General features: G+C 47.6%; 3 protein-coding genes across 9 annotated transcripts in view; 2 read left to right on the top strand and 1 right to left on the bottom strand.

Moving 5' to 3' along the window:
- The window catches only part of HPS4 (Hermansky-Pudlak syndrome 4 protein), a 63,040-nt gene extending 59,371 nt beyond the window's left edge, over positions 1-3,669 (top strand). For all 6 annotated transcript variants that reach the window (XR_012894231.1, XR_012894230.1, XM_037427781.2 and 3 more), the window contains exons 11-12: positions 1,387-1,492; positions 3,398-3,669. Coding sequence is in view for 4 of the 6 variants with exons in the window: in XM_037427781.2 (XP_037283678.2) it covers positions 1,387-1,492; positions 3,398-3,503 (212 nt within the window). In the remaining 2 variants the exon portion in view is untranslated. The remainder of the gene's footprint in view (positions 1-1,386; positions 1,493-3,397) is intronic.
- On the bottom strand, positions 3,637-6,247 carry LOC119176495 (telomere length regulation protein TEL2 homolog). The gene has a single exon (XM_037427807.2). It carries the CDS (start codon positions 6,050-6,052, stop codon positions 3,656-3,658), a length of 2,397 nt encoding a protein of 798 aa, XP_037283704.2. The 5' UTR covers positions 6,053-6,247; the 3' UTR covers positions 3,637-3,655.
- A 67-nt stretch (positions 6,248-6,314) lies between these two features.
- RhoGAP1A (Rho GTPase activating protein at 1A) overlaps positions 6,315-18,337 on the top strand; it is a 186,690-nt gene continuing 174,667 nt past the window's right edge. For both annotated transcript variants that reach the window (XM_075889272.1, XM_075889271.1), the window contains exon 1: positions 6,315-7,906. In XM_075889272.1, the coding sequence (XP_075745387.1) occupies positions 6,595-7,906 (1,312 nt within the window). In that variant the 5' untranslated portion in view covers positions 6,315-6,594. The remainder of the gene's footprint in view (positions 7,907-18,337) is intronic.

Genomic DNA, 18,337 nt, shown 5'->3' with positions numbered 1-18,337 from the left:
GTGGCTCTGCTTCAACATGATAATTATTGTTAATCTCCAAATTAGAACATTTTTTTTCACTAATCAGCAAGAAAACTCTGGCATGTATGTCTTCATCACCAATACTACATCTTAAGTCAAACAAATAAATTTTAAACATAATTTCTAAAGAGAACATTTAGCTATATAGCTTATGTTTTGTGCAAAGACATATGGCAACAAAGCAGGTCTTACTACCAAGCGGTGTTCCATCAGCCTCTTACACGAATTCGTTATGCCTGGGGTCCGCAAACAAGGACGTTGCAGCAACAACTCAACTTACAAAATTTTGGTTGCTCACACTGGAAGAAACCTCACAACAAAACAAGATAAAGGCTTTCCTTTCTGGACTAAATACAAATGATTCGAAAGTTGTAACAAATTTGTACTGAAATTATCCAAAAAATGAAGGCGTAGACCTCTATCCCCTCTACAGATTATTTTTAAAAAACACCGTTATTTTGTGCACATTTACCGCTGTTTGTTCACAGAAGCAGGTACGTGTAGATGTCTACATTATATGCTGAAGCAGTGCCAACCTGTCAAATAAATTTTAGAGCAATGACTTGGCTAGCCTGATCCTACTTCACTGATGTTTTGTCCTGATACTCTAATGCTGGGATACAAAGGGTTAGCTTGGAATAAAAGTGCATTACACTTTTGCAATGTAAGCAGCTTGGTCCTTGCATGGCCTGATGCTTTATAAGTTAATACAGACACCAAAATTCAAAGTTGTGTGTAAGAAAAACCTTGAAATTATTTCACTTACTTCTTATGACATCGACAATGTTCGAGGTAGCGGACACGAAACGGCAAGGCCTCTTTAAACCCTTCTTGACGTAGAAGCACAATATGAAAGCGGTTCGATACATGAAAAGTGCTTGTGGTATGTTTTGCTCTTTGTAGTACTCATTAGGTTTCATCATAATGTTGGTTTGAAACACTCTACCTATTTTATGCCACATTTTTAAGGAGCACAGTTGGCCAGTTACACAGGATGATGACTTTAATGTATGATAGCCTAAAGAGGATGTCTTATCACTTTACTGCAAAATAAAAAACCAAAGAATCAGTCATGTGCATTGTACTTCTCATGATCTAGTGCAAACAGTGCCATCCACCACATCTATAACATGAAAATTAAGTGATAACTGTAATGCCAAACAGTACTGAGCTTCTTTCATCTTCAGCAAGTTACAGAAAACATTATTTTTGATCTAATGCAGCAGTCAAGATTCCTCCCTTGGTGGCCATTAACTATTCATTGTTTTAAACAGTAACTTTGCTGGGTGCATAAAGACAAAATTTCAATAAAAGTTCCTTTCAGCTACATTGTTATTTTCTCAACTGACATTTTCTTCATTACAGGCTCGCTACCAACACTCGCAGAGCAGGCGAAGTGGTGCCTACAGTCGATACAGTGCGCACACGAAGAGTTCCTGAGGAGCACGTGTGTTAACAACATAAATGCACTGTAAGTTGGCAGAATTCACTCAGTGCTCCGTACTTGTGCTTCTTTCGATGCTTTTGATTTCCTTACTACATGTTTTAAAGTGGCAAATGGATGATTTCAACATTAGCTGGGGCATGGGGAACACAAACTGTCAACTTTGTATTGCAGGGGAAACAGCACGATAGGCGAGGACAGTAATGGCACACATACAACCACATGTAACACTGATGTGTGCCCACAGGCGTGCGCAGAGTATCCCTTTCAGGGGGCAAAGGTGTTCGCCTGAGTGCCCGCCCCAGTCTTGTGTGAATGTATTGGGCTGATTTCACACACCCTGTATTAGGTGACCATGTATTAAGTGACTTGGGGGGCATAACCGCCCCATGAACCCACCACCTATGTGCATGCCGACCTGTGTGTGCCTTTAGTGTCCTTGTCTACTGTGCTATTTCCCTAATACATATTATGTTCAACCAACTAGCTGACAAATTCACCTATCAAGATGTTAATCTGACTGTCAGCTGTTTCCAACCTAACTTCAATAAAGTCTCTCCCCCTTTTTATCTCATTACACAAGCTTCGCACTGATCCTGTTATAAAGCCCACAGCAGTCACATTTATACAGAGGCTCATACTTGCGCTCTTCGTGGGGCATTGTGCAGCGGATTTTGGCTGATAGTCTGCATAAATCATGGGCAGCACTCTGATCGAATGACCTTTTTACTACAAGGTGCCACCACATGCCAGGTGACTTACTCTATGGTGCGCAAATATTTTATAGTAGTTACACGTGCACCCGCCAGAGACAGTGATCGCGTTTCATGAAGTATGCATGGTGTAGCTTTGTGCCCTGATATTTAGTGCTTAGCTTTCACCGCACTTGTTGGGATGGGAGAAGAAATAAAAAATTAAAATGTGCGACAAATTTCTTCAAGTTGGCTCACGCCTGTGGGATTCGAAAGTTTTGGCAGAATTAACTTCACGAGGCAATGTTTTTTTTTTGAACTTTGAAATCTATGGCTAGCTAGTAGCAGGACCAATTGCATCATATGCTTATATAATTGTGCAAATAGTTACAGCAGCTGCAATACTCAGGTCACCCAGCCATTACATTGAAAATGGTTCCAGACCCTTTCAATAGGCTGTAGGCAAATGTGCCTTGACACAACACTTTAGCTTATAAATCATGGATAAAGATTTGAAAAGGGCAATGACTATGTCAATATAGAATTTCAGTGAATATGGTGCTACAGTACTATGCCAATTGGAAGATTGATATTGCTAGATGAGAAAAAAAAAGATTGATATTAAACCGAGGCTATACATTTTGATATGCAGTATAGAACACACATAATTACACTTTTTGTTTCAAGTTGCTTTCAATGAAAATGTCAGTATCAGCATATATGGCCTCGCAGCGTGTTTATTCAACAAAATGACACAGTGGCAATACCGTTAGGTTGCTTAGCATGAGGTCATGAGTGCGATTCTTGTCCACATTTCGATTCAGGCATATGCGGCAGCTGCTGTAAGCCCGTGTGCTCAGATTTGGGCGCACGTTAAAGAACCCCAGGTGTTCGAAATTTCCGAAGCCCTCCACTACGGCGTCTCTCATAATCATATGGTGGTTTTGAGACGTTGAACCCCACATATCAATCGATTCAAGCATCACATGAACTCATACGTACCATGCTTAAGGGACTCGTGACAGAACCCCGGGTGGCCAATGCTCACATGTTGTTCTGGGCTACCACTGCTTTTCATAACCTATTACTGTATGTGATTTCAGGAGATAATAGCTCTGTAACCTAATTTTTAATTTCATGGTACCATTTAGCTTGCCCGTCCCAACGTGAGAGGATACCACTGTGACCTAGTCACATCTTTCAGGGCTCTTGCCAAAGTTTCACCGTCTATCCATTTCAGGTCCCATGGCAACACATGGATACAAGCTACCAGAAGTGAAGATCACGAGAGCTTCAAAGTGACAACCGATGACCCAAAGCATTTGTCAGCAGCAAATGTGGCTTGAAGAGATTTGTAATGGAAAACATCACTCACATGAACAAAAAAACATTAGCTCTGTTTCACAGTGTCGCAGAAAGAAAACATGCATCAATAAATATAATTCCATCGTCACTCTCAAAATAAACTTATGCAAGCAGTGCAATAAAATTATGTACTTTATTTATCTGGAACTGGGAGCTCCTTGTTAACTTGTGAACAAAGCAGCTGCAGAACTTGGGCTGCTTTTAGCTTGCAGACATCAGAAGGGTCCCTCTCGATGACGTACTGAAGCCACTCTCGGATCTCGACAAGTTCCTGCTCATCATTTGACAGCAGCAAGCCGATCGGAACAGTGATCAATATCACAGACAGCGCAAAGAGAACAGCATCACGAACGCAGGCCTCTGCGTGGTACTTCAGGGCTGACAAAAACTCCATGAAGCAGTGGGCCATGTGGACACTTTTCGGGCAGTTGGCAGCCGAGTCTTGCACAATGCCGAGCGTGTAGATGAGCCGCGTCAGAACAAAGCTGTCCTCACCGAGGAGGTCGAAGGTGTTTTCCTTTCTGTCATAGTACCTCATTAATGGGTAGAAAAAGAAGCCGGCAACGTCAGAAAAGCGATTTTCAGTGGGAGTCGCAACAGCTGTGGCACCCTTGCTGATGATTCGAGTCTTTGCCTTCAGGCGCTCGGTTACGACAGAGTTCCAATGCGAACTGGCCATGGTCGAGACTGTTCTTTCGGTTACCGGATGCACAGTGGTGGTCGGTGACGCAAGTTGGTTGCTGGCCAGCGCGAGAACCTCCAGTATGTCCAGCCTCTGTCTGATATTCAAGTGGACACCGTAGAACTGCTCTGTCAGGTAAGTAGCAACAATCTTGGGACTCTTTACAGCCAAGGTAATCAGTGCATGCTGCCTCAATGGTACAAATCTATCCAAGCAGAACTTGTCGTCGAGGTAAAGAAGTATTTTGGCCAATTCTTCAGCTACATCTTCTAACTCATCTGTGCAAGTTTGAATCAATTTAGCGACAGTCTGCAAGCAAGATTCAAACCACTCTCTGTTTTCTTGATCCAGTAGTCCCTCCATGCTGTCTCGTAGGTACACAGGCTTTTTCACACTGTGCGGTGTATCGTGCGACATGTCGAACGGCTCAAGATCGTCGTCGCTGTCCAGATCAATGGTCTCCGAGGCCACCTTAGTCTTTTCTGTTTCTTCCTCTATGCTGACAGGTTCCGTCATACTTGCGTCGTCCAGGTCTGGTGACTTGACCGAGATGTCTGTAAGCGACAGCAGGTACTTGATATCGTCATTGGGTTTGTATTCGAATTTAAGCTTCGGACCATCCGGGTGAAGTATGGGAGTAAATTGTTCGGCTGTCACCATGCCGTACAATCGCACCCATTCGTCCGGCGACGAGAGGTGGCTCTGTACACCGTGCAGGAGCTTAGGCAAGAGGCCGTCGGCGGTGGTTCCGTCAATGCCACTTGCCTTCAAGTGTCCCGCAGATATCATCAGCGCACTCGTAAGATACTTCTGTTCCTGCTCACTCTGATACTTCATCATTGCCTTGTCTCCCCAGCAATCAAACACTCCACGCAGCAGCTCGTAAAATATGGGCCGCCTCCTCTCTGACGAGGCAAGATACCCGATGAGGTTCTGCAGCAACATTGTCGAGCTATACGTTTGCGCCAAGGGCAATTTTTTGGCAAGAAAGAAACGGAATCTGCTGTCTGTGCATACGGAATCGGTGAAAAACCAGTCCATCTGCCTGTAGTCGCGAAGAGCGGAAAGCAGCACGACAGATATGCTCTCCGGGCAATCGTCTCGTACAGAGGTGACAACTTTGGCACAGACGCGCCGGAAAATGAAATCGCTCTCGCAACGGCGCACTAGCTTTGGAACGAGGTGCTTCGCGAGAAGTTCTGACTGCCCGACGGGACACATTCGGCCAAGAAGCCGGCTGAAAAAGTCCACGTGAACGTCGACACCGCGGTCCAATTCATCGCGGGCGTGGCTCAGCGCGTCGAAGATGCCGTCGAAAAGGGACACGAAGTAACCGTTCCTCGTCAAACAGGTCGGAATACTCTGGCCACGAACGTTGGCGACCCGTTCGGGCAACGACAGCAGCACCGTGCACGCCGAACGCGACCACTCCTCGGAGTAACACGCAACGTTTCGGTGACACTGTCCAACTAGCAACCTGCGCAGGTAATCGCCGCGCACAAACTTGTCGAGAAGCGAAACCACTTTGTCACGTCTGAAGCTGCTCTTGTCGAAGCGGTGAAGTGCGGACGTCAACACGAGAAGCAGGTCCTCGGGTGGGCAGCGCAAGACGAGCGCATCAAACGCGCACTCTTCCTCGGCGTTTCTCAACGCATTAGCGCTCAGGTTGTCAAGCAAGGCAGTTGCGAAGTGACAGTATACAGACGCGTCCGAGCTGCTGAGTCTGGCTTCGGGAGACAAGCTTACGATCCTCTGGATCTCTTCCGTTTTGTCGTTGATACTGATTTGAGATAGCAACTTACTTGCAAGCGCGATAGCTTCGGCAGCGGAACTGGAGTTCGCACTCATGTTGCCTCGTTCGACGATTGAAGCAGGTAACTATGCTGTTGCACTGACTTATGGAAGTCCTGGAAGTCACAATGGCAGAACGTGAGTAAGGCAGAACAACGAACGAGCATGACACAGAAAGCATCGGTAGACCAGGAGGCGCAGGGCAGCCAAACGCCACAGGCTCGAACACGCGCGAACTACTGTGATTCTGTGAACGCTGTAAACAAAACGCAACGATTCTCATTGTTGCCGAAAGGAGCGAGCGAACGCGGCCGAACACAGCAGTGAAGAAACGTTTTCGTTTTCGATCAGCTTTCAAGTCTGACGTACAGAAGGCGCCACCAGCTTCGCCGACAGCGACGCGCGTGTGCGGGGCGAGAAACGGCCGCAGATGAACGCGTGCGCCGCAGGGAGCGTGTAGTGTACTTTGTGCTCTCGTGTGGGACGCGCCCTTCGCTCGTGCGATGTTTTCGGCGGTGTTTACGTGTGTCATCTCATCCGAGTCCTAGTGTGTGTGTGTGGCTGTGACGGCGTGTGGATAGAGAGTCCCTGCGATCGCTATGGAAGCCTTCAATGACCTGCAGCGCCACTGGGCCAAGCGATTCCCGCACTCGAAACTTTCGCTGATATGGGAAGAGGACCTGCGCACCCTGTTGTCGACGCACAGACAACGCGTCGCTCAACTGCGAGAGGAACTCGAGCAAGAGGAGTTTCTGGTGCAGTACTTCGAGAGGTACCTGTCGGATGCTGAACGTGTCAAGCGATCGTCGTCGCGAGACAACACGGGTGACAGAAAAGCCGGCTCCGAAAATGGCGACAGTCCGCGTAATAGCAACGGCGTCGTCGGAACTTCGAACGGATTGCCCGAGGCGGCGGCCGCCCTTACGTCATCGATGTGCGAAAAAGCGGCAAGCTTGAAGCGCGAGAAAGATTCCAACAGCGTGGAAGGTCTGCCAGCGTCTGTGAACGGCACTACCGACGAGCACGGAAAGCCGTACGTCACCGTGATCGCTGTGAGTGGCTTTACACGCTCTGCCAGCTCCGAGAGAAGCTTAGCGGCTGCTGCGTCCAGCGGCCCGACGGCAACCACGCCGACTGCTGCCGCTGAAACGCAAGAGGTGAGACGTCGAAGGAAGCCTCCGACGCCGCCTCCTAAACGTGCCAAGTGGCCGCCGCCTTCCGCCGTTGCGCAGCTGGCTCAGAACGATCCGCCAGCGACACCGGACAGCGCCGAGCCTGTTGCAACCGTCGCGTCGCCGTTGAATGATGGCCCGAGCCAAAGCGAACCCGCCGTTTCCAAGGCTCAAAACGACGTTCCGCCTGCGTTCAGCACTTTCCGACCGGCCAGCACCCAGCTAACTCCGTCCCTTGCGCCGACAACGCGACCTCACGGATACCCACAGCCGCAGCGCGCGGCACCTCCGCCACCCACCGCACCGGTCATCGAGTCGACGGACGACCAAGACGGATACGACGTCATCTACGATACCGTGGCCCTGGACGACGAAGCGTGCTCGTCCAAGGAGGGCGAAGAGGACCAAGGTTCGAGCCCCGAGCCGGATTACGTGGAGTTCGGCAAGCTGGAGACGAGGCCGCGCGCCGCGAGGTCCGACGACGCTGGAGGTGCGCCCAGTCCCGTTGTTGCGCCGTCGCCCGCGACGTACGAGAACATGGCGCTGCTCGTGAAGGCCTCGGAGTCGATGGACTCCGAGGAGGACGACGCGGCGTCCATGCTTCGCTCGATGTCGAGCGACGCCGAGTTGGACCAGGACGCGGGCACTGCGACCACGGGCAGCGATCACAGCGGTAGCGGCGGCCGCAGCGCCGACCTGCACCGGTGCAAGACCGAGGAGCAGCTGGACGTCGACTCCGGTGAGTTTGGAGACCCTTTGGCCCGACGTTCGATTTGTTTCGGCAGGCGTTTCGCAATCTGTGTCGCATTGCAGCCGACGTCGATGGATTCAAACCAATCAAAATGCATTTTATTCAGACGCGATTTCAGAGAACACGTACGGATTATTTAAACCAACATCGTACGTGGCAATCCAACATCATAGCACTGGACATAAAGGTTAGCAACGCACACTATTGCTTATAAGATTACAGGTTTTATAATTGTTCCAAGTTTTAGTGATAGATGAGTCTACGAAGAAAGTCGTTTACAAGCAAGGTTAAAGTTTCGCGTAGTTTTTATTTCTATAAGAGGCACATTGTTCCAGGTTTCAGCTGCGAAGCATTCAACAGTCGTTCGCCGTAATGTAGGATGTAGCCTTCGCAGTGGTTTTGCAGTTTGGGCTAGTTGGTATGACATCACGATAGTTGTAGCGCGAAAACAGAACGACGACAATGAGAGCGCTCGTGTCCTTCTTGTCTCTTTGTCGTCGTTCTGTTCTCGCGTTATAACTTCGCAGTGGGTTACCGTTTAATTCAAAACGGCAGATCCCTTTGTCGACGTTCGTGGTTTCAACGTGCACCATGAATTGCCCTGACCGAGCCTCTGTTTTCTGTGGACTCGGGACGATTTTATCCACGGCAGCTTCGGTTCAGACTTAAAACCTTGTAATAGAGTTCGCTTAAGCCGTCCGTTCTCACGTGTATGCGAGAAACTGCGCGTTTTGCCAGTCGGTCGCATTCGAACGCTACCCCGCTGTATTTCGGTTGACATTTCTGGTATGTCGCAATCGAACACGAGAAATAAAGAGAGCAGGCTGTTTCCTTTACATTTCAGCCGACAGGGTAGGCGCATCGCGCTCTGTATCGCCCTAAGGCCAATAATAAACCGTCGTCGAGTCACCAGCCCGACTCGAGAGATTCCGGGGCCCGTCGCAATCCCTGCTGCATCCCCCAACCGATATTTTATTTAATATTTTGGGGCACCGTGGGCTATCTCGAGTTCCGTGTCTGTTCTGACGCCATCTCCGTCGGGTCTCGCGTGACAAAGTAAAGGATGCGGGCGAAGGATAAAACAACTAAATAAAAGAAAGTAGGTGTGAACGGTTTCGTAGCTCATACGTGCGGGCTACGCGATGACACACAGCTGACTTCCGGCAAAGCGTTGGCTGTCGTTATGCTGCCTCCTATCTCGCTCGCTTGGTTGCGCACGGTGTAGTTGAATGTGTGACTCGGTTATACTAACTGGCAGCTCCAACCTCAGAACTGCGGTGCGACTGCTGTACACCTGCGAAAGATAGTAGGCAGTTTAAGAATGGGGTATGCAAAGCCTTTCATCAGCTTTTGTCAGCATATTAACTGAGTTATAGAGCTGTGTGTTTAAAAAAACAAATATCATTTCGACACAAGAATCAGCAAACATGTGAGATAGTGGAATCTTACCGCATCCGAACGAGGGGACATGACTGTGTCAGCCAAGCTACGATTGTGCTGCATGATAAAGAATACGCGTATCTCGGCACCTAGCACTTGCAAAATATAATAAATGACACATAATATGTTCAATTTTTTTTTAAACCCTGAAGTGGTTTCTGTCAGGGTTTTAAAAAAAAACACCGTGTACCCGCTTTAAATACCTTTCCTGACTTACAAACCTTCAGTTGTGAGAGCAAGCGCTGTCCTTGTGAGCTTCTTGTGTCCGTCTGTCTTTTAGTGCGCTTCAACGAAATTTTCAATTATGAACGTAATCCAACTTGCCATCTTGCTGTGAGAAAGAGTCCCTAATGTGCCATGGTAGTCTGTACTAGGGGTGAAAAAAAAAATGGGGTCAAATCACCCTTAGTCGCTTGAACGTGCACGCTCGCTGTTTTGTTGATTCATACCACTCCCTGTTAGGTGGATATGAATCACAGAAGGTTAGGTGGGCAGATGAGATTAAGAAGCTTGCGGGTATAAATTGGCAGCAGCAAGCACAGGACCGGGTTAACTGGCGGAATATGGGAGAGGCCTTTGTCCTGCAGTGGACGTAGTCAGGATGATGATGACCACTCCTGTGTTAACGATATTTGTGGCTTGCGTCGAAACGAGCGTGGAAAATCAGTTTCGCAACGCTTTGTTCGTGTATATCTGGGCGGTCGCACGTCAACAGCCTACCTACTGGTCTTGTCGGCACATTTATCGCGTTGTGGATGCTGGCTTTTTTTTTTTTTTTTTCGACAGCTGCACGCTTGTGCGCGATGGTGCCGAACGATGCTTTCGGATGACACCGCGCCTTTCGAGGTTTCTGACCAGTCCTTTATCTAGCGGGAATATCCGGGGCGAACGATTTGGCCGCGGATTAACGACCTGGGATTGTCCTGCTACCATTATTACTTCCCCTTTGTTCGGAATGATTTGTTCGCCGCCGATAGATAGATAATATATGTACATAGCGTCCAGACAACTTTAAAAAAAAATCACTAGCCATTTTCTCAACACGTCATACAGTGATTTTTTTTTTACGTTGCAGGTAGTACGCATTAAGAACAGTTTTTTTTTTAAGTTGACTTTATGACTGGGGCTTCAATCCCAACGAAAAAAATGGAAGACGCATTTATGGCGACATAACTGTGTGTGTGTGTGTGTGTGTGTGTGTGTGTGTGTGTGTGTGTGTGTGTGTGTGTGTGTGTGTGTGTGTGTGTGTGTGTGTGTGTGTGTGTGTGTGTGTGTGTTCGTGCATGTGGAAGCCCCGCCGCGGTGGTCTAATGGCTAAGGTACTCGGCTGCTGACCCGCAGGTTGCGGATTCGAATCCCGGCTGCGGCGGCTGCATTTCCGATGGAGGCGGAAATGGTGTAGGCCCGTGTGCTCAGATTTGGGTGCACGTTAAAGAACCCCAGGTGGTCGAAATTTCTGGAGCCCTCCACTATGGCGTCTCTCATAATCATATGGTGGTTTTGGGACGTTAAACCCCACATACAAATCAATCAATCGTGCATGTGGAAGGCCAATTAATCATTTATGCCGCGCTAACCACAAATATTCAACGCCCTCCACCAGATAAGCAGAAAGACTCTCGATGCTCTCATATTGCCAAGTTCCTCCAATATTATCGACACGACGACGTTATCTCAGCTGTCGTATCTGCTTGATCGCAATGCTTTGTTGGCAGGGGACGGTTTAACAATCGAATTCCTGCGTTGTCTATAGCTGTCCCCGATAAGAGGCACTGGGTTTTATGCCTAGACAGGACGAATATGCAGCGCCGATAATGAAGATGGTGTTAATTAACTTTGTAGTATCAGGGCGAGCTAGTGAGGCCTAACATTGCGTGCATTAGTAGTAGGCCGTCTAGTACCGTATATCTCGGGGCTGACTCGTTGCTGTCGATCCTGGAGTGTTCTCCGAATTCCGTTCAAATTTCTCGCGGCAACGAAAGCAAACATGAGCGACAATAGAGGACTCAGTGACCATCTCTATATGTAGGTCATTTCCTCCGTACTCGCCTTCCTTTTGCTTTCTTGTAATGCTAGTTAACGTGTTCTTTTACCTGTATTTTATTCTTTTGCTACCAACCGTAAGCCACCCTCCTCATCATCATCAACACCTCTCTCCTTTCTTTTCCACACCCTCCCTTTTCCTAACATGGAGGCGGAAATGTTGTAGGCCCGTGTGCTCAGATTTGGGTGCACGTTAAAGAACCCCAGGTGGTCGAAATTTCCGGAGCCCTCCACTACGGCGTCTCTCATAATCATATGGTGGTTTTGGGACGTTAAACCCCACATATCAATCAATCAATCCCTTTTCCTAACGCTGAGTAGCAAACCATGAAATGGATTCAGGCCGACCTCTCAGCTTTTCTGCCGCAATAAACATTTCTCTCTCTCTCATGGCGTTGCCAACCGAATCATGCTGCGATTTTAACTATACTTTGTTATCTTATCGTGTAAAGTTTCGTTTTACCATTGTACTTTACGGGGGGAGCGTGTCGAGTTGACTAGTGGCTGCTGGGCTGTCCGTCTTGCAAAGAGTGTTTGACGAGTTGATCCACTCTCTATAGCGGACCCCATTGACTGAACTCGACTCGGCATCCGTTCGTGAACCAAGCGTGTGGGATTTAACCGTCGACTCGACGTAATGACGTTCCTTCAATCGTACCAGAGTCGTATACTGATTCCGGTATGTACAGTTGCTGTACAGACATCCGGCTTGTGTATCAGTTATAGCGTTTACTTCTTATTGGTACCCTATTCAAATCTCAAGTTTAGTGCAAACGAGGACTGCATGGAGAAGGAATTTTATTTCACAGGGAAAAGAAAAGAAAAAAAAATGTCATGATATATAAAGCTAGTGCCTGCTGAGACCCTACCTACGTGTATAGTGGGGTTCATGCTTCCTTCCGTGGATTGCGGTGGTCTTCTGTTTTCTGCGCGAGTCGTGTTGGCGAAGTCAACAGTAGATGATAACCTCCAAGTATCTCCAAACGCTGTGCACGTCTATTTATACGCTCTTATCTATATCGTGCGCGTGATTGTATGCAACTTAAATGAAGCAGCATGTCAGCACGCAGCAACCTAATTGAAGCAACACATCCTCTTGCTTCGGTCGCCATTACTGTACGCGACACGCTTGGCAGGCTTCGTAGAACGTCCACGAACAAATATAAGGGACAGAAAGTGATCAAGCAGATGGTATATGCGGTGCCATGAAATTATCTGTTCGGTCAACACGAACAGACGTTCTTTCTCGATAAAGATGGCGGAACTGGTTCACTATTGGCAACAGATGACGAGTGTGAATCTACACCCTAAAAACCAAGTGCTGGACAGGTCTATCTTAATTACTTGTCTCCGTAGAGTTTCTTCTGTAAAACGATCTGATAAGTATACTCCACAGCTGGCGTCCGCCTCTGCAAGCCAATTCCACTTGCTGGATTTGTTGTAGCGCCGCGCTTGATGAGGCTGTTACTGCGACCGCTTGCTGGTGCTTGAGTAAGTTCACTGTTTATATCATCGGTGGTTGGCGTACGTGTGATTGTCACCACGAGTGACTCCGCCCCTATGGAGAAACTCCGGTAAGCAGCTGGGCTCGTCACGGGCTTGGACCCCTGACAGCCGCTCGACGCGCCGACCCGCACATGTGCTTCTTGATGCTGCTGCGCCTGCATGCATCCTGCAGATTTGGAGTGAGCCAGCCGGTTGCCCGCGGAGACGCACCTGTTGTGTGTGGCACTGTGCCATGTGTTGCAGATGCAGAGGGAGAAAACACTCGCAGCATATCCACGGAGTGAATGATGATGAGTTGGGGCGAAGCGTCCGTTCGTCTGTCTGTTCGTATGCCTGTCTGTCCGTGCGTCCGTCTGTCTGTGTATTTGTCTGATACTGCCGTTTACGCCTGACGCAGGACAATTACGCCGCGCTGGTATACGAGGTATTCAGGTGACGTCATTCGCAAGGGGCGCTAGCTTGCAAGTCGCCATAAGGTCCCTAGAAAAAAGTACTGGTGGTCCCGCGCGGGAAAGCAATTGTTGTACTCAGATTTGGGTGCACGCTAAAGAACCGCAGGTGGTCGAAATTTCCGGAGCCCTCCACTACGGCGTCTCTCATAATCATATGGTGGTTTTGGGACGTTAAACCTCACATATCAATCGGAAAGTAATTGTTGGACCAAAACAAAAGTTCTCGACAGCACGTTTTACGTTGATATTTTTCTAAGAAAACGGGTCAGCGGGGTGCAGCGTCGCAAAACACCAGGCTCTTGTCATATGTCGGATCTCTCACGGCTACGACGTCGTTGGCGGTGCACTGGCTGACGCCGCCTGGTGGAAAAGAGCTCAGTGACGTGAAGGACGCGGGTTCGATACTTGCCGCGTTTTGGCGGAGCCTGTATGCTCCTTGAGGTCTTTGTACTGTGCGGTGTCAGTGTATACGTTAAAAGACACCACGGGTGGTCGTAAATTTCCGGAGCCCTCCACTATGTACGGTGGGCTTTGTGATCGCGTCGTGCAACGTGGTTTTGGCGCGGGAAATGCCGCAATATAGTCGCTTCATTGGGCCGTACACGGTGGTCGAACAGACATCTGTCAATTACCGCGTTTCTCCTCTTAGAACTAATCCTGATCATCGTTGCCGAGGGACAGAGATAGTACACGTATCTCGCTTAAAGCATTGTGTGAGACGCATTTCATAATACTCTCAGGCGACCAGGCGGCCGCTTTCACCGCGCGGGGGAATTAGTGTGAGCGCGGCAAGTGAATGACTCTTCGTTCTCTTTACGTATCATCGCCTGTGCATCTTCATCATCCGTAAATATCATCACCAGTGTGATTTAGATCGAGCCTGGCTGAATAAACCGGTTCCTCACAATATTATTATTAGCAATCCCTCGCCTTTGAATATTCACAGAGGACGCGATCGGCGTGCAGCTGTTTTTTTCCTACGCGTCGTGACCACCGGCTGCCTGCGCGCTTTCCGACGGATTCACGCTGCGAGAAATGCGCATTAAAAAACGGGTTTGAGGTGGGGCCGCGCTTAATCGGCGCAGATGGCATTAATCGGCAAGGAATGCACGCCTCGTCTCGGAAACACCTTACACGCTCGTGCGCGCTGTGTTTGTGTGTGTTTACCCGCACTTATCATTATATCGCGGCAGCATGGTGAGTGAAGGCCGAATGTCTGTTTAGAGACGGCGTGACTTCGGCGTAGTTTGGATGGCGTTAATTAAAACTGCGGAAACGTGGAAGATCGATTTTATCGTCTTTTTGTTCCTCGGTTTTCTCGATTTCCCGTATTTACGTTTCTCGTATACCTCTTTTCATTTTCTTGCTCGGTTTGACCTTGTGGGGCCGCATAAGCGTAGCTTCGTGCTGGACGCTTGCCATAACAGACAAGTCATTGCGGACAGGGTATAATGTATAGCCTGCGCGCACTGTACGTAGGATGGAGTTTGTATGAAATATGCTGGATTTAGCCTCTCTTAGAAAGTGAACGTGAGTGGGCTGATTTATTCATTATTGTTTTACGGATGGAAAGCCAAGACCGCAGTGATGTTTTCATTTTTTTTTTATTTTCAGTCATTAACCAGATTTCTTTCTCCTTTTTTTTGTATGCCTGTCTTTTCTGGAATGTCTGAGTTCTGTCGGATAATCTAGCGAGAACGTTATCGTTTAGCGTTGTACAGCCAAACTCTTAGTTTAGCGTTGTCAATAAATTCAGCAAGGTTAACGTCATAACCCGCTTGTTATTTTACTTCTTGTAAATTTTATGTAGAAGCAATGCTTTTAGCGTAACGCTTGACCGCAACTAAGCTTACCGGTGCCCGAAAGGAGCTTCTGATCACGATTACACTGTACTGTTCGTTGTATTTATTTATTTATTTATTGTACTCCTAATCAATCTCACCTGTAGTTGCGTCATACGTTCTCGTTAGGATGTGTTCGTTCTCTGTAGGTCCGTGTGCTGTGCAATGTCAAGTGCGCTTTCGAAAACCCCACGTGGTCAAAATTGTCCTGGGCCCTTAAATATTCACGGCGTCTGTGGCATGTTGGTCGCCTTGCGACGTTAAAACCGATAACACAAAACAACCATATTTCTGATTTTTTGTTTGTGCTTCTTATTTGCAATTTTATCTCCACCCGTGTTTGCCAACCGCCCTCGTCTGAGTACAAGTGATTTCGGGCAGCAAAATGCGCATCGGCGTCCGTGTGGTATGTACTTTCACTATTGTCCCTTTGGTTCGCGCCTTTGGTAACGCATACCTTGAGCCGATTCTTAGGTTGAATGTAATTAAGAAATATATATATATATATATATATATATATATATATATATATATATATATATATATATATATATATATATATATATATATATATATATATATATATATATATATATATATATATATATATATATATATATATATATACCAACCACGATACGGACGAGCACTTTAACGTTGCATCTGTCACGCCCGCCGTCTACCTTCATCGTAGGACCGCTTGCCGTGGTGTTGCTCCTCCGCGGGGCAAAACTCGGCCGCCATCTGGAGTATATGCAGTCGCTGTAATCCTCGCGCTGTGGTTTACCGCACGCCGGGCGTGACGACCGCGCTATCTTATACGACCTTGTATCGTTTGCGCGTCTGTGGAGGTCAGAACTTGCTTCGCTGACGTGCCGTTTCATTTTTACATTGTTTGTAAGTGACATTGTCGCGCGTCTTGTTCTTTACGGTTATTTTTTTTTTCCATCGTATAGTGTGTTGAGAGCTTGAAATTCCAACAATTATTGTTATTACTCTTCCGTTTCTCGGATTCTGTAGCTGTTTGGAAAGTGTGTAGGTTTCTGCACTGGAGTTGGGCCGGTGGTACAAGCTGGGTTTTTGTTTTATTTGTCTTTATATCCTTCAATCGCGTTCCTGTTATCTCAGTAAATGTATCTTCGCGTCGCCCCTTGTCTGTGACCAGCACATCATTGTGCTCCCGCGTGCGGTATAGACAGGAAACGGCAGCAGAACTCAAGGGCACGCAATGGATAAACTCCGAAAGTTAAAAAGAAGAGAGAATACTCGAAGGGTTTTTCCCCGCGGCAAGATCGCGGGAAATGATATATCCATGGCCCCTGCGCGGGTGTACTGTTTTTTTTTTTTTTAATTGAGACCGTGTCTGTATATAGTGGGTTACTTCAGCGGAATGGGGCGTCTGACTCGAAAGACAAAACGTGAAAAGAAAGAAAATAAACCCAATACGGGGGGGACCCTTGTCTTACTGTGCCATGAGACTTTGAACTTGCCGACCTGCGTAGAGAGGATTCTGCGATGATGTGTATGGTTTTATTGACGGCGCATTGGCTCTGTCGTGCAGGTTGCCCGAGTTTTGGCTTGAAGCAGCGACTGCGGGCAAACGAACTGCGGACATGTTCACGAACTTCTGCTCAAAGCGCTTGCTGTGAATTATGCGACAATTGCCAACGAGGCTGATGCCACTCAAGTTATCTGTGATATCTTTGTATGTAACCCTTCTTACCCCCAACCCCTTCCGCCCGTGAAACCAGAATTCTGGGTTAACAATCGAGTGCTTGTACTAGCGTCCCACAGAGACCGCTTTACGGACAGTCCCTGTCATCTTTCCGAGCCTGTGTAGACATTGAACAGTCGGAATCGCACTTGGCCGCTTCATTCGCCGGTGGTTTAGTGATGCTCGACTGCTGGACCCGCAGGCCGCGTAATCGAGTCCTGGCCTCGGCGGCCGGCCGCATTTTCTACCGATGCGAAAATGCACGAGGCCCGTGAACACAAATTTAGGGGCGCGTTAAAGAACCCTGGGTGGTCTAAAACTTCCGGGGCCCTCCGCTACGACGTCTCCTCGTATAGTCACGTATACGGTTGCTTTGAGGCGTTTAAGTACCCCATCAATGAGTAGTGTAATGTGCAGAGACCGACGCTGGAACGATACCAAACAGATTCGCACCGCATGCTAAGTACTTAACTGGGCTATTATGAACCATGCATGAACTGAAGCTTGGCGCTAACGCGAGGTCGCAGCTGTGGGCAGCGTCTATAGAGCCACGCTCCCGACTGCTCTAGACAAGTGTGATTCAGACCCCGAGATGATCGAAATTTGAGTGAATGAATGATCTTTTATTGCACTCATATCTTATACAAAATAAGCACAAACTGTATGGTCCCATAGCCAAAGGCTAGTGAGGGTCCCATTGAAAGTATATACATAACTGAAGCTGTAATAGTTCCAATTAAAAATAAACAGAAATGAACAATTCAAATTTGATATCATCATACAAGAAGTAATGTTTATCTGCTAACAACAGTCACTTGAATTCGATTGAACATAGAAAAAACGGAAGTACATAACTTGTAGTAAACACAAATATTTGGTGATTAGTGGCGTACAGAACTGAAGAATGATACTTGTAGTTGCAAGTATCAATAGTACTTCTCTTATAAGGCTTCATAAAGAGAACAAGGGTATTGAAACATCTTTCAAATTAATTTCGACGTGTTTATTCTCCATTGTGGTTACGCCTGTAATGAAATGCGCCTTTACTAATACGCTCATCCGGCATCAAGTCGGACATCGACCGTCCTGCACGTGTCAAATTTTGACTGACGGGCAAAGCAGCGGTGAAACATTGAAGCACTGTAGGGCTTGAGCCGCGGTTTTCTTATGTATACAAGCCGTGAGTCCGATATACCTTGTGAAAGGTGTTGGACGGCGGCCAACGCGGTCATGAGTAGGGGGTTTTTGTTTCTGTAAACAACGTTGCATGAAACAAAACATTGCTCGGGCGATTGCTACGACCAACTGTGGCACCGTATAACGAAATCGCTGGTTTGAAACAATAAAAAAGAAAAGCTTAGTCGTGGGGTCTTATTTGGTCTGTACGCATATATCGAGAAAAATATAGGAAAGCGTCAGTCTG

Source organism: Rhipicephalus microplus, chromosome 3 (assembly GCF_043290135.1).
Source record: "Rhipicephalus microplus isolate Deutch F79 chromosome 3, USDA_Rmic, whole genome shotgun sequence".
NCBI classification, from domain to species: domain Eukaryota; kingdom Metazoa; phylum Arthropoda; class Arachnida; order Ixodida; family Ixodidae; genus Rhipicephalus; species Rhipicephalus microplus.
Note: the sequence above shows the minus strand (reverse complement) of the source record. Positions and strands in the feature narration are given on the sequence as shown.

Bases quoted from the DNA above. Each gene is read 5' to 3' on its own strand.
- LOC119176495 (XM_037427807.2), bottom strand. From the start codon at position 6,052: ATGAGTGCGAACTCCAGTTCCGCTGCCGAAGCTATCGCGCTTGCAAGT.